We start from the raw sequence: 21818 nt of genomic DNA on the forward strand, positions 1-21818 counted from the left end.
GATAAGATCATCAATAAAGATTTCCAAAACGGCGTGTATTTTAGAAATATTAAAGTGCTCAAACAGAGTCTTTATATAAATTTGTTGCGTACCAAAATGTCCGCTGTTGCTTTCATGATTATTGAACAATTTTTCTGGGCAGTTCCACATTTATTTATGGCGCCATAACCAATAAGTCAAAACAATATATATCCCGCTATTGGTTACAATGCTTTCACGAAAAACTATATATATATAAATGTACATATATTTTTATTTCCACTTATGTCAAGTCTTCATAATCAACGTCCTGAGACTAAAATGGAGACTTCATAATGCTGTAAGAAGATAATCCATATAATATTTTTGTAACGTTTTGTAAGTTACTTAAGCTTTGAAAAATAAAATGATATAATGTAACATTTTCATTGTTAAAACTGTATTAATTCAAATTATACACATGCTTACTAGTTTATCTTAAATCTTGATGAAAACGCGCTATGACAATCAAATCTGTAAAAAGATCCTTTGGAAGCAGAGAATGCAACCAAGAATAATAGCAGACTCGGTTTGATTGAGTCTGTTCATGGGAGGTAATGGAATTTGCAACACCTTTCACGCCCCTAGCACCGGCTTAAGCGGAACCCTATTACACATATGTAGAATGGTCTGCATGATCCCAAAGGACAGAAAATATAACAACACTGAATCCAAAATGTGTATGCTTGCTAACTATATACTTTAATTCGATGTTGGATTGTTCAGTCTGGAAATCGATTTTTCTGAGACATTATTTTCTATAACCCATTATCTAATCAGTTGTGAGAATTGAAAATGGATAATTACTGTATTTCTAGTATTTTTGCAGATCTGTTTTTTTTTTTTAACAGAACATGTTTTCGTTAACGAGCCGGCACAGTTTGACGAACACATTTTGAAGAGTTTTAAAGAGTAGCACTCAGGAAACTATACAGTATACTATTTGAAGGCATTTAACATGTTATCATCTGGGTACATGTGACGAGTTAAACGAAACTATCAGCATTAAAGACTTATTAGAATAGACCGCCTTTGAAACATCAATACATTTGACTTTAAAACAAATAATTCATTACTTTATAATTAGACAAGTACTTGCCATAATGCAAAAACGTCTATTCGCTGTTATTCTACAACTATAGAAATTGTCTCCGAAAAAACTGAATACAACGATACATAGACACGTGAATGCACGGATGGTCATAATTCCTTATTAACGACATAAAGTTTTATCTACTGAGGCTAAAAGTCTAGTTTATAATAAGATATGCAATGAATTCATTTCCTCGCAAAACAAAATATTTAATCTCAGTTTCCACTACAATGTATATGAACACACATATCAATATTCGAAATTATATATCCGCTATGACGCTAAGGAGTGTCTGAAGGTATCTAAATATGTATCTGTCTTTTTTTTTATATCATTTCAGTAATAGTTAATGGAATTTCTATTTAGGCTGAGACAGGTCTACCAATTATGGAAGATATAATATCTGATGTGAAAGCTTAAATTAATTTTGAGGTACATAAGATACAAAAAAGAAAGACAAAATATTAAGAGAATCTACGACGCCCTTGAGTGCGTGACAAGTGTGAGATAAGCGATATGAGATAAGATTATCTCAGACCTGTATTTCGTTCGCACTACTCTGACTCATAGACGAACTAAAACAAAAACAAAGCTTTAAAACGGTCCGTTAGAAAATCAGTCCGCTTTCATCCCGATTACAAATTACAGAAGATTTTAGCTGCATAACGGTGATAAGATTTAATAACCTCAAAAGAATCATATGCCTTGGCTTTTAAGGGGAATAAAAAGTGACGAATTTATTTGCAGTGTGTTTTTGGATGGTAAATCAAGTTCATTCCAAATAAGGAAGATTCAAACATTAACAGTAAATCTTCCAAACTAGAAAACTAAGTTTTATTAATTTGGTTGGAAGATATATAAGGAACGCCATTCTCTTATGCTTTAAAGTCTGTTCAAGATTTTATTGCCATTTGATGAAACAGTTGGCACACGGAAACCACATTCTAAATATACATTATATGATACGATTTATTCTAGGTCGAAGTGGTTGTAAGAGATAGCAGTAAATTAAATTCAGCTAGACGGCATTAACTTCGTGAAGAAAATTAGTTAAGACACTCGCCTTTTGTTTCAAGAAGGGAGCTTTCCATTCCAATAATTAATTTCTCAAGCTTATTTAAAACCGTATAGTCATGCAAATGTCGACAACAGTCTAAAATGATTGAACTTCAGTGTAGTCCTCAAATATATAGATGAATACTAAAAATATCTTTTTATTTGTTTTTTAGTAAATATATTTGTGTTTAAGCCACTTGCCAATTTCCATTGTCTGTAAGAACATTTCAAACACATTTTATATAGGGCATATGGTTAAACAACGTTTCATTAATTTTCACCTTGCAGAAATCACGATTTTAATAGACTCTTTCTCATATCAAAGTAGCACACAAAACTAAACAAGCCTCGACTCCTTTTTACAAAATTCTACTTTCTTTTCAAATACCGTTTACGAAATCCTACCTTAAGAGTTAACGCTGTATATACTAAATCAGGCTCTTAAATATGCAGGGGTGTTCATTTTTTCGAACTGAACAGAAGTTATCATATAAAGCTTAAGGTTGTTCTGCACGTTTGATAAACCGGAATAATGGCATAACGTCATTTATCTGGAAAACGTAGAATAAAACCTGGACTCAGCGTACGGAAATGAACATTATTTTTAGAATTAATGGCAACTGGTAAGTAAATTTATTACAACGACAACGTTACTATCTTTCTAAAGTTAAAACACAAAATTAAAACATTTGACATGCATGATAATTCCAAATACTGTATAATAAAATCAGCTTGAACACCACGGATTTCCTTAATCGAAGGCAGATATCTCAAAAATAGGCACATGGACTTATACATTTTACTTCACCATATTTTAGGCCATATGTTTATTTACAATTGCGAGAAAAAAAAATAAATCTACATTGTAGAAAAAATCTATTCGCAAAAATGTAATAAAAACTGTGATCTTCCCTTAGACTCCCATTATGAAAACCTGTGTGAGGTCATTTTTTTGCAGTTCAGTCTAGCAAAATATCGAGCACATGACCCTATCATTTTTATATTCCGAAATATCTAATTATCTTCTCAAGTGTTTAATCAAATTTTATATTGTACAAAACTACCATAAACATGTTAAGTATCTCTTTATTGGTTTCGTTTAGTCGCCAGGGACGTCACAGAATAATGAAAGTTAGCCTGTGTTACGCTGCTCATGAAACAGACGAATGGAGCCACGTTCTAAAAATCGGTCAAATAAAATAGAAAGACTGCAATAGCTAAGCAATAAGCAAAACATCGTTTACATTTCCTCTCAATGGAAAAAAAATGAGTACCTGGGACATCTCTAGAATCAGATGAAATGAATAAATTCACCAAAAGCTGTTACAGTATTGCTTTTGACCTTTTCAAGGACGTGCCCGAATGAGTTTCTTTATATCTTTCTTTCTTCTTTTTTTATCTTTTTGTTTTTGTTTGAAATATAATGCGTCTTTACATCTATATACTACTATTAAATGAACTTATCCATACATTCTTAGAACAGGAATTTCGGCTTTTCTCACGGTATATATATCTTTGTTTATTTCACGTATAAACTGCGGGCACTAAGTGCTCTCAATTTTGAAATAACATTTTACCATGTAATTAATTGGCTGGGGAAATAATGTCAAGTGTTTTTAGAACGACAAATGTTTGTGCCGAGCTGAACATGAATCATGTAAGTCGTCCAGTACATGTGAAATACATAGTATCTCGTTGTCGCGTTAATATACTTTAAGATAACGTTGCCTCATATGATCTTAATTACACCTATGAATCCTTTATGAAGTCCTCAACGTTAGTTCAAACATAGATTGGTAACAAATTTTCATGCACATGACAATATATCTGAGAGTTGGTGGCAGATATTAGAACTGTAGTAGGATAAAGCATATTATATATTGTTAAATGCACCATACGTTAATGTTGAATACAATAAAACGTTTATCTAGCTGCAAAATACAGACATATGTACCTAACAACTAGAATTATATGCATTCCATTACAATAATACAAACAACAATTTTAGGATCACCGCATTCCTGATGCATGATCCATAATAGCTGTTGCCATGTAGTCCACAAATCTACAGTTATTTTGTCAGTTCATTTTCCGTTATATAATGTAGATTGCGAATATGAATTTTGAGAGTATTATTGTTGTGCAGATAAATGTTTCTTATTTCGCAAGCTTCCGTAATTGTTTAAACGCCTAACTTTGATTTTTATTCGTAAGCATAATGCCTATGTAATATCAGTATGTGAAAAATTCATATTTGCACACAATGAAGCATATTTAATTAAAAACCCATATTTTAAACGAAAGATTAAATAGTTTGGATATAGAACACATTGTTATTAACATAAAACTCAACATCCCTGACAAAGGGATATGGCAGGTATTAGTAATCAACTTATTTTCTAACTTCGATTGTGTGCCAGCTCAGAGAAACATATTCTGTTCGACACCTGTTGCTGTTGCTACATACAACAAATGATCCTTTCTAAAACGGACGATTTCAGTTGTCGTTCTACAAGCCACTAGTGAAATAAAGTATCAGTTGGAAACATGCGCATGGGAAACAACCCAAAGCAGGTTTGATTTAGTCTAAGTCTGTTCATTAGGCGTAATGAAAGATGTTAAACCCTTAACAACCTCTGGCATCAACTAAAGTGGAACTAATTTATCACAACAGAAGTCAGCGGCCATGAAAAGTCACTCCGTCTTTTTTGATCATGGAATCTGGTAAATGTTTTGTTACATTTGATTCCCTGTGCACAAATCTTCTCTAGTATGTCAGAACCGTTTAAGTTTTTATAAATTACAAACAAACCATATCATACCATCGAGACACAATAACTGAATATTTCCGACCTGAATGTAATCTTCTAAAACTGCAAATTGAGCATTTGATCTTCTTGTGATATGAATAAAACTGCAATATCTTCTTTCTTAATTAAATTAATATTTTGATAAAATTGAAAAAAAGAGGAAACTTAAGATTTTGCTTAATACTGTTGATATGCACATCTACATTTGAATGATAAAGGTGTAAAAATAGACACTCTTGCCATGACTCGAAATCAGGTTGGAAATATACAGCTAATATGTCTAGATGGTAAGACAAAGATAAATGATCATGCGTCCCTTGGTGTTTTATAAATATTTAAATATTTCTGCTGTGCATCAGACAACATCATTAACAATAAATTGTTATACTAGGAAGTTCGCCAACACTGAACGAAAAGATGCAAAGAAACGAGATTTTTATTACATGTAAGTACAGATACAAATAAATAGATGAAAATGTTGTTACAAAATTAATTTTAGACCATAGATATAGTGGCAGCGGCAGATTGATTGTTCCACTATATATAATACAATTATTTTCTCACTGCTGGCTTGTAGCATAACCATCGAAATGCCATCAACATAACTATACTATGGACTAAACGAACTTATAACATCGAGATGTATTTACTGATTACATGTCATTTTGTCCGATACGTTTGTTTATGTTATTCATCAAGGAGGAACAACAAAAGTAATGTCTCTGGCATGTAAGAGTTAATAAGCTTTTTGAGGCTCATTGTTAGGCTAGCCAAACTGAATCATAAAATTGTCTCGATATTTCATTATCGCACTTTGCAGAATGATTCTTAGATAAAGTAATTTGATTATATTTGCTTCATACAATGTACATACGTTTTGAAATCTATAATACTACCATACCAGTATTCAATGCCATTGCTAATTTCCAAATGATATATATGATCTATATATATACGAAAAGTAAATTTGTATAAAAGTTGTACGGACATGGCTTTTTTATATTGCAGTGATAACTAGAAGCAACAAATTAGCTTTCAGATGAAAAAAAAAAGTATACAGATTGCCAGCTGTTCATCAGTTTTACAAAACACGTTATACTAAGCTTGGAGCGGGTATATAAATATCACCACAAACCAAGAAATTAAATAACACACCATTTTAATTGCAAAATTAACAGCCCGATGTCATAAATATTGCAGTCTTATATTGATACTTATGTAGTGAAAGTCTACTATTTGACACAAATCTATTAACGATGAATTGTTACACCTGTATTGATACAATATAATCCCCTTGGGCCCTTGACAGTTCAATAAATTGCTATATGATAACTGGACAGTTGCAAAACAAATCAAAAGGTACTTCAGAAACTGGTATGCATCTCAGTGAATTTCTGTTTTAAAAATCAGCTTTACAGATGCTATTTCAAAGTTTACCAACGCAGCCTCTGTAAAAATATAATATTTACCTTTGAAATACACCTGACCTCTTTCACGCAAAGGAGACACTTTTGAGAACTGGATGTCGGAATGATAAACAATGTAATCAGTTACTGCGTCTGATTTAAAAGACTTAAAAAAAGACTTAATATTCTTTCTCCAGTTCAGTGACAGGCTTAATGAGAAGTGCAGAATAGCTGCCAGATCAAGAACAAATCACGTAGAATGTCAGTCGTTCGGTAATATCAATTATTAAAGTCAGTCTTGTTTCTGCTTTGAAAAATTCTGTCGCAGTGATAGCATTTGCTTCTTTTTATGAAGGTCATTTTAACGTTTTTTATTGTCTGACAATTTACAAAATTCATAAAAAGGAAATACTATCAATTCACTACATCAGCACGAATCTAAAAAAGATGCAAAATAAGATCTATGGAAATATTTAGCATATTAATAACAAAACACCGTAAGTGGAGCCGCTTCCGGTTGATACTATAGTGGGTGTAGTTGCTCAACAAATGAATTTTCCTTATGTATCCAACAGCAAGATGAGATTTAAAAGAGATGCCTTATAAGAAGAGCGTAAGAATGATAAATTGTCAAATAACACTAAAAAAAAGGTTTCAACAAAATTGCGTAAAGAAGTAACTCAAAAAGTCCAAATATCATACATCAATAAATCGTTACTATATGGCCTTGAGAATAGGCGGCGAGAGTACTTTAAGTACTCCTGTAATTTATCAAATAACACAAAAGACACAAAAGAAGCAACGGATTTATTTGCTTATTTAATACAATGACTTCTGATAACGAAAGTCTGCAACGCATAGCAATGTTAAATCTTAGACATCTGTGCGAATTTTTTACATATCTAAGTCAAAATTAATCCAGATATAGATTCCGAAAATGTTGTATCTGACAAGCTAATTGTGTAGCCATAAATCTTGGACTTATATGCGTCATCTTATTATGACATATGATCAAAGCTACACCGCTCTGTTATTGATAGTTGTATTTACCAATAGACCATTGTCCTTGCTTACTTGCTCAATGCTCTGTATTCAAAATGTAACAGCATGTTGTTAAAAGAAATCAAGATTTTGAATAATGAGCATGGGCCTAAGAAACGTGAAATGAAAACTACATATAGATATTAGGAATAGCATGTCACTGAATAGCATTCAAATAGAGCCACTCAAGGTCGTTCAAACATCGTTTTAGGTATTTCCAAATCCTACTGTATCAAATAAATACACAGGTTAGAGAACCGGATGTCGGAATGACAAACAATGTAATCAGTTACTGCGTCTGATTTATTTTTCTGTAAAAATGAATAAGTTGGAGAGATGTAAAAGAAAGACTTAATATTCTTTCTCCAGTTCAGTGACAGGCTTAATGAGAAGTGCAGAATAACTGCCAGATCCAGAACAAAACACGTAGAATGTCAGTCATTGGGTAATGTCAATTATTGTAGTCAGTCTTGTTTTTGTTTTGATATTTATTTCTGCATAGGAATTTCACTTTTTGTCAATGTAAACGTTGGAAGCCCGTAGTATAGTTTATATATAACATTTCGTATATTCATGTTACAAAGTCTTTATTGTAGCTTAGACAAGGATATGAACATATTCAAACTTTCTGAAAACGAAGTATTATCATCTAGGTCTCCGCAAAGTGAACATAAATTGTAGTCATTATTTCAAAGTATATATCCTATAGGACGCCAACGAATGTCTGGTGTTTCCTTAATGTTTAATTATCCTGTGTTTATTTTGTCTTTCGGTCATTTAATTTTCAGTTAGAGTAAACAGAAGTTCCATATAAAATATAACCTTCCACCTATATAAGCTAAATGAAGTTTAACTGTATATTCTGAGAGAGCTTACTTCAAAATGTTTGAAGATGGTTTTAAAAGATAAATACTGTTTTAGTAGAAATGAAATCACAATAGAGCTGATGTCTCCATCAGTTAACCGATCAGTTATTTTCTTCTCTGTGCAAATTGTAAGAATATTCCCCTGCTGATGCAGTAACATAGACAGTTTATTAAGTTACTGTTTAATCCACTAAATCCACTGACGGCCTTTTGTAGAAGTTGAACATTATTCTGATGGTTAAAAGGAGAAGTAGCAGAAATCTTTTACAGTTTTACAACATACCTTTTATAATGTCAAACAGATGACCAAAATATATTCCCAATGAATGTTTACCCTTTAACTTTACAACATTTGAAAAGAGAAATATTACTTTGAGGCTTACTAAGATATCCTGAAAATATTATAACTAATGAAAACGAATAAGGAAAATCATTATGCGTATTGTTACATTATCTAACAGATATGTTTAATGGCATTTGAGATTGCAGTTTATTTAATTCAGTGTTGGTGTAGAAAAACGTAAGTGTTTTATTCAGTTACTCATAATTTTATGATATCCGTTTGACCATCCAATCATTTAAGCATGTTAAATCCTCAAGTTTATTTTGAGCTTAATATAACAATGATGTTCAGCAACATTTTAAAACAACCAGTAGAAACTGAAACTTTATTTTATCAAATGAATGAATTCCTTTATACCATATTGACAATATTATATTAGTATTTGAATAATAGGTCATAAATATACCTGTCAGCTTGATTTATTTCTGTACAATATCCGTGTCATTGATAGTTTCATTTAGTTGTGATGTAACATACGCTATACAGATTTTTCTAATTTCATAAATACTAGCCGAATTATCTTGTGAATATCACTAGCTCATATATACATTGTCTCATTTACTGACAGTAACTCGTGTTAGATAAACAAAAATTGAACGAGTCTTGAAACGTTCCCCAACTATTATTTAGACATATCTAATTTCCTTTCGTACAAAACAAAAATGTCTCCTATAGACATTAAAAGAGATAATCAGGTACTCAGCAAATTAAAGGAAACGGAAAGATGTTGATTTGTCGAATTAATATGACTATATGTGAAGTCGCGAAATCAGGTGAAAAATAGTCAGATTAATAATCTAAACATGAAACTCTATTTGTTTTTTATCTTGCCCAAAGTAAATAAAAATCAATGACATTCTAAACGTAAAGCGAAACAATTTATAGCAACTGTTATGTGTTTTCCAAACCTGGCATAAGTAGGCCAGGTTAACAAAATAATGAAATTGCGCACTTATGTGCTCAAAGTAAGAAATAATCAATCTATTTTAATTACGTAAGCATGTCAGTAAACGTTTTCGTGTCGAAAAAGGAATTGAAGTAAAGTAATTGTAGGTTTTAGGTTCCCTGTGTCCGGGTCAATCTGCTACAAGTTTGATTGATTTTCTGTAAAGATCCTATTATAGATTTTAACAGCTATTAAATCAGCAACTTCAAGTGCAGTGCAGTGGCCTTAAAATGTCCCATATATCTGGACTTTTCCTATAATTTGGTATATGTATCTTGGAATCCATTAAATGTGTATCATAGAATTCTGCTTTAAATCGTAGGGATGATTCACATTTCATTACTTTTCATGAACAAACTCATTCACACCATATCTGCTGTTTGTTTGCCTGGTTGCATTCTCTCTATTCTCAATGGACATATCAAAGTGTGAAATTCAGACTTAGACTTACTCCGCTTAACACCGAACGTTCCACAAGTTTGTTTACAAACTATAATATCTAGACAGCATAAAGTTTGCTGACTTAACTAAAGAAGGTGCAGATGATAATTATTTTGCACTTTGTCTAAGTCCATATTTTATGTTTAGAATGTTGATGAACACTGATCCATATCTTTGCAATTGACGGTAGACAGCTCTGTTTGAACGTCAATGTAAATAGCAGTATTCAAGACTGAGCCAATGAAACGTCAGAGCGTTTTTATCAAAAATTATACAAACAAAATTGCAAAGCAACCACTGACATGTCTTTTGCTGCTACATATTACATACGTAAGAAAAGTTAATCAATTCGAACATAAAAGTAATAAATCAGGTATAATTGAAAACATGAAAAGTGACAGTCTAACTACTTTTTCATTTACTTACGAGAAAGAAATAAATCAATAGCAATATCTAAAATCTTTAGAAGGTCCTAGGTGATTGAAGGAAATGAACAACAAGAACATTAATAATATTAGAAGGAAAGGAATACGAGCGTTATCATCAACTAAATTCGGGAAAGTATGAGTAGTTTACAGAAAGTACAACAGCTATACGAAACATTGTTTCAAATTATAGATAGATATTCTTTTAACATTTGCTGCAGTTTTTCAACAATTTTTAATTCAAATAACTTAATTTATTTATAAAATTCGACGTAAAGGTTTGGATATATATATTTATATATTTGTATTTGGATAGATAATCGGTCTGTTATAAAACATTGCAGAAGCGTTTACTAATGTTGATATATTTCTGGAGTACGCTGTTTGGGACAAATGATCAGTCTGATTCCTATGAACAGAAACGGTTTCCAACTAATAAAAATTAAAAACATAAATTACGTCTACTTCCGGCAATTTATTATAATTGCAATGTCAAATTGCAACTAAAAGGTATGTTGATAATGTTAGAAGATGATATCCCACTCTGTAACAGAAATAAATGTATGTAGGAGCAAATACATCAAATAGTTTAAGACTGCATAGTAATCTGAGATTCCATGTAAATCCCACAGAATGATTTGACTTGAACACACTTTTGTGCTCCTTTAGATGACTTTGTTAATCTGTACAAATGGAAGCAGAAATGCGGTTATTATGTAATTCTTAAGTGCGAGGTTGGCATGCCCTAAACGCATTTAACCCCCTCCCCCTCAACCAGTTTCCTTTTTATTGGTTACAGACCATTCCAAGGCGGTGCCCATATTTTTGTCCGTCTTGTAATTTGTGTTGTGTATGTTATCTTGTTTGTTGTTAGCGTTTATTTCCTCTTTCTCCTCAAAACCCTTATTACCTCTATCGCCCATCGCATCCCTTTCCCTTGCATTTACGCTTCCTTGCATTTGCTGCCTCTCTCCTTTTACCATGAGTAAGTTATCATGCCCACCATAATTGACCGCCGTCCGTCTGTAGGCGGTGCCCAACTGTTTCTTTTTCCTGCTTATGTGCGTGTGTATATCTGTCATGGGAGATGACCCACAGTGTTGTTTTTTCCTGCTTATGTGCGTGTGTATATCTGTCATGGGAGATGACCCACAGTGTTGCTTTTTCCTGCTTATGTGCGTGTGTATATCTGTCATGGGAGATGACCCACAGTGTTGCTTTTTCCTGCTTATGTGCGTGTGTATATCTGTTATGGGAGATGACCCACAGTGTTGCTTTTTCCTGCTTATGTGCGTGTGTATATCTGTCATGGGAGATGACCCACAGCGTTGATTTTTCCTGCTTATGTGCGTGTGTATATCTGTCATGGGAGATGACCCACAGTGTTGTTTTTTCTTGCTAGTTTGTTTATCTGTGTATGTTAGTTTTGTGTGCATGTTTGTCTTTTGTACGTGCGTGTCTGCGACGTTGTAGGAATGCTGCGTTTAAGGAACGTGGCTTTCCCTTGAATATTCCTCCTTCCTCCACCTTCCCCCAACATAGGACCCTTTTATCTATCTCTTACCACCCCACCCCCATTTTCCTACTTGTACTTGTTGGATTTTTGAAGCAACCCGTCTACTATATTTTTCCGTTACAGTTTCTTTTTGTTGTGGGCCTACTTTGCGATAATGGCTCAATGGCTGTGTTAGGGGATCTCTGTGCTTCCGGTAAATCTACACTTACCTTTTATCTTTTTTTTATTTTTTAATACTGCATTTAATTACATAGACGAGGTTTATATTATTTAACAAATGACTGATGCGTAAACAAATTTTACTTGTCTACAAATAATACTAGTCTGTCCATCTAGGAATTTGTTATCAATTCCTTGTCATAAATTACTGACATTGATAATATATACGATGCAGTTATGGAGGGATTTGCAGACAATTTTTGGCGGATCAGACACCAAAATGTCAATAAATCACGGTAAAACAATCTAGTTATGTTTTATGTTTGTATATTTGTGGATATTTCTTTTTTTTGTGTAAAATGTAATTCTATTTCATCACGTGGGCTTCGAAAATAGTATTCTGTAATTTTCAAAGCTCCCGAGATGAAATAAATTGAGTTACGAAAGTTTCTGTAAAATCATTTAGTTTCGTTAACATAAGGTTTCTTTGGTGTCAGTGACGAATATTGCATGTGGACGTAAATTCGAGGATTTCAAATATTTAATATAAAATCAATAGGAATTCTATTTCTCAGTATTTAATTTTGCTGATTCACGCAATCCCGAAATCACCGAACAATACGCGCCCATGAATACTACTTGTCAATTTATCACAACATTTTAAGATACGTTGTATTGTATTATATAAATACACACATATTTTGAAGTTCACAACATTTCAAGGCTTTTAAGTGACAATATATGTCCATATTAGAAATAAATTCACTATTGACGATAAACATGTTTAATACGCGAAGTATCTCAGTCAAATTAATTTAAGAAGAATGTGTCTAAAACTGAATATTTGAGAAATCCCGAAAGCAGAAAAGTTTTAAAACACTTTAAATTTCTATTTCGAGCTAAAAGCATGATCAGTGTTGAATACTTAAGCAAAACTCAGGCAGAGAAAAAGAGCAGTAACAAAGAAATGACTATTAGATATAATTCTTCTACGTAAATTTCCTGGCATGTTTTAAAAGTGTTAAATCGACCTAATTCAACTTTATCATGCATTGATAATTACTTGATAAATTGATGGAATCAAACTGTAACGGTTCGTTGAGAAAACATGTAATCAGTAACTACATCTGGATAGACTGCTTTAAAAATACATTTGTGTTAAAGCTGTAAAGTCAGTTTTAATCTTCTTTTCTCCAGTTTGGTGACAGGCTTAACGAGAAGCGACATATTAGCTGTCATCACTTAGAATATCAAGCTTTGGTTAATGCGAATGGTTTAAATCATTGTTTTTTATTTGCTTAGAAACTATTCTGTCGCAGTTATAAAAACATTCGGTATCCTTAGTTTACCTCGTTTGTGTCTGACAGAGGAACAGTAACATAATACCAGTTTATTACATAAGGATCGCTTGTTATTTCATAGTAATATGAAAAGTAGATCAAATGAGCGTGTTAAAAATGACAAGGACCCACATACTGGAGCTTTTCATTTGCATGATTGCATTCTATACTTCCAAAGGATAAAATTTAATAATTTTATTGATAAATACGGTATTCAAAAATGAATATATTATTGTAGCTGATGTAATAATTGTAACAAATACCCAAACTTCAGATAATGATGAATTGTTGTACATGTACGTATATTGTAAAGTCCATTATTTTCCGGGACAACTAGATGACTTTAGACGTAATCAAAAGTGTTCTTGTAATTTCATCAGTAACAACGGTGATGAATACAAAATTATTTACTATTTAAAATGTATTGAAAATCTTTACAGTAAGAATTCTATCACCAAATGTGATTGAAAAAATACATGGCAAAGAGGACATGGGGCATGACGTATTGCTCCGGACAATTACTTGTATCGAAGTAGCCTATTTATCATTATCGGAAAATCTTGTTACTTTATTATTGGTAATATGCCGACACTGCCAGTTCATTTCTTTCATTTTTGGAGATGTCATGATCAGATGTTACCATCACACCTATCTTTACTTAATGGTTTGTATCTAATCTGTAATTCGAGGATGTCTCCTTACTGATCAAATCGTACGTATAAACACGCTCAAATGCTCTAGACGTTCATATAAGAACATCGTCAACAAAGAGTGGCAGTTTATATAATGCGATGTTCGTACAGTGACCGAATAAGAACAATGTTTATAATGTTGTGGAACCATTTTCGCGCATTTAAAATAATATCGGGATAACATTATATGAATTCTGCTTTGCCAATTCAGTTTAGCACTGTGCTCATATAAAGGCAAATAGGACCATTGCGCGCATTTTTATTTTTGTGTTATCGTTTTGAGGTCTTAAAATAGAGTATATACAAACATTGGAAGTACTTGAATCCAATTCGTGAAGGATTGTCATTTTTTTGTGACATTAGCAGGCGCCGAGAGGAGAAATTAGCTTTTTCGTTTTCGCAGTGAATGATTTGATTTTTCGGTTTTGTGGATATGTAGGGAATCATTTGCCAGTGATTGCAGATCAGACAGCGTCTGAGTCATCAAAATGAGGTTATTACTTATATTCAACTTTTTCAGGTATGGGATTTTTATTTGTTTGTTTATGCAATAATAATACTTTAGTAGTGCGATATTTCAAAGTTAAATAAAGAACATTCAATTCTCGTGGCCCTTTTGGTGAAATTGAATCTGGAAATCACTTTCTTCCATTCCGGTGATTTTACCTCTACCAGAAAGAACAATCTGGCACTCCATACTCTTGTGCTATTAATAATAAGTAACGATTCATGAATTACTTATTGATTGTTTATGTACAGTAAACCTTGACAGTTGGTTTGTTATATATATTTGTTGGTTCAAAATACGTTATTTTGCGACAAAAATGTGAAAAAAACCCCTAAAACAATAAACAAACCAAAACAAAAACATAACCTTACTTTACATATGTCACAGTTAAACCGGAACTTTGTTGTTGTGCAACTTTGGAATGTCATGACGTCTATTCTTTGAACGGACGTTATTGCTAAGGCTTTGTCCAAATACGCTACTATAAGTATGTGTGTGATACATAGAAAGTGTTTCGTCTTGCCTTATTGAAAATCACAATACGCAAGGAAAATAATCTATAACATTTTTTGCGGCTCTAATGAAACAGCCAAACAAAACCAGAATCACTTTCTTCTCTGATTAATTAATAACGCAGATCAGAAACAGGGATTTTTACAACATCTGCCTTGTATTTGTTACTACCAAAATCTTTTTTATGGATCGAAAGAACTATATGTTGATGTTTATACTTGAGATGACTCAGAAATATTTTCTCGCCAAAGGGCGATTCACAGTATAATTGATCATTTTAAGTCTATGCTATTTAGTGATAATATAGTATTTGATATTTTTTATTGATCTATGTTTGTTTGTTTGCTTCACTGTTTTATTTCTGTATTTGTCTGATTATCTTTTAAAAGCCAGTTGTTTTCTATGCTCCAGGCCTATATCATCATATCTAATCAAGCACAAAATGAGCTACGAGCCATTGGATACAAATTCTAAAAATAAGTTTTAGTTTTTATTTATCTTTACTACTTGTTTGTTTTTTAATTCCTTGTGTGCGTATATATTGAAATAAATACTGTACTCCTTAAATATCATTATTTTCCCGTCACATAACACAAATGAGATCACCAATAAAAAGCTCCAAAACGAAGTTTATTTAGGTGCTCAGAGTCTTTAGAAATATTTGTTTGGTTTGTGTTACGTACCAAAATGTCCGCTGTTGAACAATTGTTCTAGGCAGTTCCCGTTTATCTATGGCGCTCTAACCAACAAGTCATAAACAATATAAAGTATTAACGTCGTTCCGCTATTGATCACAAAGCTTTCACGCAAAACTATATAGTATTTGTAAATGTACATATATCTTTATGTCCTTTATAATCAACGTTCTATAGGAAGATAAACCTTATAATATTTTTGTATCGTATTGTAAGTTACTTAAGCTTTGAAAAATAAAAAGATATAATGTACTATTTTCTCTATTTTAAATTAATCACATGCTTACTAATTCATTTTAAATCTTGCTGGAAAACAAACTATGACAAGACTAGCAATACTTGCTAACTATATATTTTAATTCTTTGGATTTTGGATTGTTCAGTCTGTAAACTGATTTTCTGAGACAGTATTTTCTTTGACCCATTATCTCAATTGTGAGAATTGAAAATGGATAATTTTTGTATTTCTAGTACTTTTGCAGATCTGTTTAACTTTTGACAGAACATGTTTTCGTTAAGGCACCGGCACAGTTAGACAAACAAATTTGAACAAATACAATATACTTTTAATAGCTTATATTTGAAGGCATGTATCATGATCATCTAGGTACATGTATTGAATTAAAAGTACACGATCAGCAGTTAAAGACCGCCTTTGAAACAACAATACATTTGATTTTGAAACAAAGAATTAATTACTTTATCATGATTAAAGTACTTGCTTATGGCCATAATGCACAAATGCTATTCGTTGTTATTGTACAATTGTGGAACTTTTTTTTCAAAAAAACTTAAGAATACAACTATATATAGACACACGGATGCACGGATGGTATGCCTTATTGTTATAATTTCTTATTTACGCCACACAGTTTTATGCACTGAGGCGAAAAGTCTAGTTTATACAAAAATATACAATGGGTTCATTTCCTCATAATATAAAATATTAAATCTCGGTTTCCACTACAGTCTGTATGAACACACATTGTTATCAATATTCCAAATTATATATCCACTATGACGCTAAGGCGTGTCTGACGTTTTCTTAATGTGTACATTTTTTTATCTTTTCAGTATCAGTTAATGGAATTTCTATTTAAGCTGAGACAGGTCTACCAATTATGGAAGATATACTATCTGATGTTAAGGCTAAAATTGATATTGAGGTACATGAGATACAAAAAATGGAAAGATAAAAGAGAAAGAGAATCAACGACGCTCTTTAGTTTTTTGATAAGGACATTCAAACCTAGGTCGAGAGTTTGGTAATTCCCTCACAATAAACTGACGCATACACTAACAAAAACAAAAACAAAGCTTTAGTCCGTTTGAAAAACAGTCCTCTTTCATCCCGATAACAAATTACAGAAGTTTTTTATGCGGATACATAGACCTGTAATTTCAGCTGGATAATGCTGATAAGATTTAATAACCTCAAAAGAGTCATGTGCATTGGCTGTGTAAGGGGATAAAATGTGACGCATTAATTTGCAGTGTGTTTTTGGAGCGGACAATCAAGTTCAATCCAAATTGGGAAGATTCAAACATTAACAAATCTTCCAAACTGGAGTACTAAGTTTTATTATCTTTGACATATAAGGAACAGCATCATTTTCTGTATGCAATTCATTTTTCTGTTTGATATTGTATTGCCATTTGATAGAACATTTGGCATACGGAAACTACATTATATGATACGATTTATTTCATGTTGAAGTGGCCGTAAGAGATAGCAGTTAATTAATTTCAGCAAGACCGCCTTATCTTCAGGAAGGAAATAAGTTAAGACACCTTTACACTTTGTTTCAGAGCGGGAGCTTTCCATTCCAATTATTAGTTTCTCAAGTATATTTAAAACCGTATACTCATGCAATGTCGACAACAGTCTTAAATGATTGAACAAAAGTGTAGGTCTTAAATATATAGATGAATACTAAAAGTATCTTTTTATTTGATTTTTAAATAAATCTATTTCTTTTAAAAGCCACTTGCCTATTTTCCTTCTCTGTATGAACTTATTAAACAAATTTTGTAAAAGGTAATATGGTTAAACAATTTTTGATTGATTTTCACCTGCTCAGAAATCACGACTTTAATAGACACTTTCGCAACTCAAAGTAACACACAAAATTAAACAAGCATCAACGCTGTACGTAAGAAATGATGCTTTTAATTCTGCGTAGGTGTACAAAGTGTGTGTTTAAATTTATGAGTAGATTCTATGTTCGTGGTTATAAAATATTACTTTGTTCAAGAGATTTACAATGACAAATGTTATCAGTTTAAACATGTTTCCATTTAGCTTGACTTTTGCCATAAATAGGAGTTTAATAGAAAATACAAATACCAAATACAACAATTCTGAATGTGCCCCCTAAGAGTGTCTGAAACGTTAGTCAGGCATAACACTTATCATATAATGCTAAAGGTAGTTCTGTACGCTTGATAAACTGAAGTAATCGCGTAACGTCCTGGACTCGGCGTACGGAAATGAAAATCATTTTGTGAATTAATGGCACTGGTATGTAAATTTCTTACTATTTTTCTAAAGTTAAAACATGACACGTATAATATTTCCAAAAAATATCATAAAATCAAAGCACGGATCTCTTTAATCTTGGGCAAATATCTTAAAAATGAGCATATGTTATGTTCATTTACAACTGTGAGAAATTACACTTAAATCTACATTGTACGAAAACTCTATTCGCGAAAATGTAATTAAAATGAAAAATCGAGCACATGACCCTGTCTTTTTTCTTTTCCGAAGTTTTTAGTTATGTTCTCAAGTTTAGAAAAACAGGGTTTAATAAAATTCTACATTGAAGAAAACATTTTGATCCGACCGTGCAGAACTGCCTTAAATATCTTTCCATTGGCTTCGTATAGTCGACAGGGACGTCACAGAATAATGTAAAGTAAGCCTGTATTACGCTGTGCATGCTATCGGAGCATGAAATAGGCTAATTCAGTCGCGTCTAAATGTGTCAAATAAAGCAGAAAGACTGCAATAGCTCAGCAGTAAGCAAAACTTCGTTTACATTTTCTCTCGATGGAAAATGAGTACCTGAGACAACTAAAGAACCAGAGGAAATGAATGAATTAACCAATAGCGATATTGCTACTGGCCATTTCAAGGACGTTTCTGAATAAGTTCTTTTATGTCTTTGTTTCTGTTTTGTTATCTTCTTGTGTTTCTTTAAAATACATGGTGTGAGTACATTAATTTACTACTGTTGAACACATTATTACATAATTACTTCAGGCTTTTGGTTTGAAAAGGCCGTGTTTTCGGCTTTTCTTGCTGGATATATATCTTTGTTTATTCACGTATAAACTGCGGGCACTAAGTGCTCTTAATTAAGACATAATATTTTAGCTTATAAAGTTGCTGGAGAAATAATGTTAACTGTCGTCGGAACGTTCTATTTTAGTGTCGAGCTGAATTTGAATCAAATAAATCGTCGAGTACATGTGAAATACATAGTCTGTCGGTGTCGCGCTAATATACTTTAAGACAACGTTGCCTCATGTGATCTTAATTATACCTATGTATACTTTATGCAGTCCTCAAAAATAGTTTAATAACAAATTTTCATGCACATGAAAATAGATCTGAGAGTTGGTGGCAGATATTACAGCTCTAGTAGGATGTAGAATCTCATCTATTGTTAAATGCACCGTACTTTAATATTAAATACAATTAAACGTTTCTGTAGCTGCAAAATACAGACATATGTACCAAACGACTAGAATTATATGCATTCCGTTACAACAATACAAACAACAGTTTTATGATCACTGCATTCCTGATTTTATTTACTGTATGCATGATTCATAATAGCTGTCCACAAATCTACTATTAATTTGACAGTTCATTATTCCATTATAAAATGTAGACTGTGATATGATGTTGAGAGATATCGAAGTATTATTGTTGATCAGATAAATGTTTCTTATTCGCCAAAATCTTCTGTAATTGTTTAAACGCCTTACTTTAATTTTTATTCATAAGCATAATGCCTATGTGATAATGTATTGTGAACATTTCCTATTTTTACGCTACGCTTTCATCAAGTGGAATTCAATGTTCTTTTCTTAATTTTAAACTCATATTTTAAACGAAAGATGGAAATAGTTTGAAAATAGAACACATTGTTATTAACATACAATTCAACATCTCTGAAAAAGGGTTAAGACAGGTATAAATTGATCAACTTAATTCCCGAGATTCGATTGTGTGGCCCGGCGTTAGAGAAACATATTGTCGCTGTTGCCACATAAACAAATGGTCTTTTCCAAAAGTGAGAAGTTCAGTTTTCGTTCAACAAGCTACCAGTGAAATAAAGGATCAGTTGGAAGCATGTGCCTGGAAAACAACCCAACGCCGGTGTGAGTGAGAGTGAGTCTGAGTCTGTTCGGAGGAGTAAAACACTTAACGCCCCCTGGCATCGGCTAACATTGAACTAATGTCAGCAGCCGTAAGAAGTTACTCCTTACTTGGCTTCAGTATTGTAATTATTTTTGATCCTTTTGGATCATGGAATCCGGTAAATGTTCTGTTAAATTTGTTTCCCTGTGTAAATTTATTCTTTAGTATGACAGAACCATTTAAATGTTTATAAATTACAAACAAACGTATGGTCATTTATCATACCATCCAGACGCAATAGATGAATATCTCCAAATCGAATGTAATTTTCTAAAACTGCAGTTAAGCATTTGAAGTTCTTATGATATATTTCTGCAATATCTTGTTTCCTAATACATATAGTACTTTGATAAAATTTGAAAAAGGGTGGATTTGAAGCTTATGCTTAATACTATTGATATGCACGTCTACATTTGAAATATAAAGGTGTATATATACAAAAAGATACACTTTCCATGACTTGAAGTAAGGTTATAAATGTACAGCTAATGTGTCTAGACGGTAAGATAAAGATTAATCATCACCCGTACCTTTGTGTTTTATAAATATTTAAATAGTTTTACTCAGTGTGGGGAATCACGTGACCCAAAATGGTACGGAACACGGAAATCAACATGGCGGATTTTTTAATTTTTTACCAATTTTCAAAGGTTAGTATAAATTACAAAATCTATTTCGTTCGTTTGATAGCGCAGTCTATGCGCATTTTAATGCTCTTTCCAGCGATGCATGTGTCTTGTCTACGTTCTCACCAGTTTCTGAGTTACCTTCGAGGTTTTGATCGAAGCGAGGATAATTTTCTTTAAAAACACAATGGTACGATACACGTAATTACTCTTTGCACACAAAAATCTATGTAATTTGCAGCTTTTCGAACTTGTTTAAATCTGTAACTGTTAGATCCTTATCATATAGTAACTATGCACAGTGCTTTGTCGATTTTTCGCAAGAATTTAATGATTTTTCGCAAATTCTTGCGAAAAATCGACAAACTATCGAAATGGTACGCGACATATGCTATGATACGCAACACGTACTAACTGTTGGCAGTCTGATACGCAACACGTGCATGTGTCACCAATGGCGATTTAACTTCAAATTTGTGTCATAATTAATTTACTTAACTATTTCAAACGTGGTTTCAGTTTTCAAGATCGTTCGGAAGCACTGCACTCATTATTTATGTTTAAAGAGGTCAGCACGCTAAGACTTTCATGTTTCAAAATTACATAAAATGCTTATTTTATTTCAGAATGGCGCAGTTTTCTAATCTTGTATACTTTTCTTTTACAGACATGGCCAAACCTAAGAAGAAATCGGGTCTGACACCTGGGAAAAAGAAATTGATAAAGAAGCAAAACAAGAATGTCAATATTAAAGTAAATTTCCAATTGCCGCAATCCGTCAAGAAATCACCAGCGAGAAAACAAACAAAAAGACTGCTTACGCCATCTAAATCCCCTCTGTACAACTCATCTCCAGCAAATAAAAAAATAAAGTGAATTTGGTCACCTGTCG

The 21818-nt window shown here is 32.4% G+C and overlaps 1 protein-coding gene across 3 annotated transcripts in view; it reads left to right on the forward strand.

Annotated features, from left to right (window-relative positions):
- The window catches only part of LOC123557907 (gamma-aminobutyric acid receptor subunit alpha-6-like), an 88173-nt gene that overhangs the window by 15822 nt on the left and 50533 nt on the right, over positions 1 to 21818 (forward strand). Inside the window, exon 1 of one of the 3 annotated variants that reach the window (XM_053544261.1) lies at positions 14270 to 14672. The exons of the other annotated variants lie outside the window; for them this stretch is intronic. Within the exon in view, the coding sequence (XP_053400236.1) occupies positions 14641 to 14672 (32 nt within the window). The 5' untranslated portion in view covers positions 14270 to 14640. Of the gene's footprint in view, positions 1 to 14269; positions 14673 to 21818 lie in introns of those variants that run through there. 3 annotated transcript variants of the gene reach the window in all.

This window comes from Mercenaria mercenaria, chromosome 5 (genome assembly GCF_021730395.1).
Source record: "Mercenaria mercenaria strain notata chromosome 5, MADL_Memer_1, whole genome shotgun sequence".
In the NCBI taxonomy this organism is placed as follows: domain Eukaryota; kingdom Metazoa; phylum Mollusca; class Bivalvia; order Venerida; family Veneridae; genus Mercenaria; species Mercenaria mercenaria.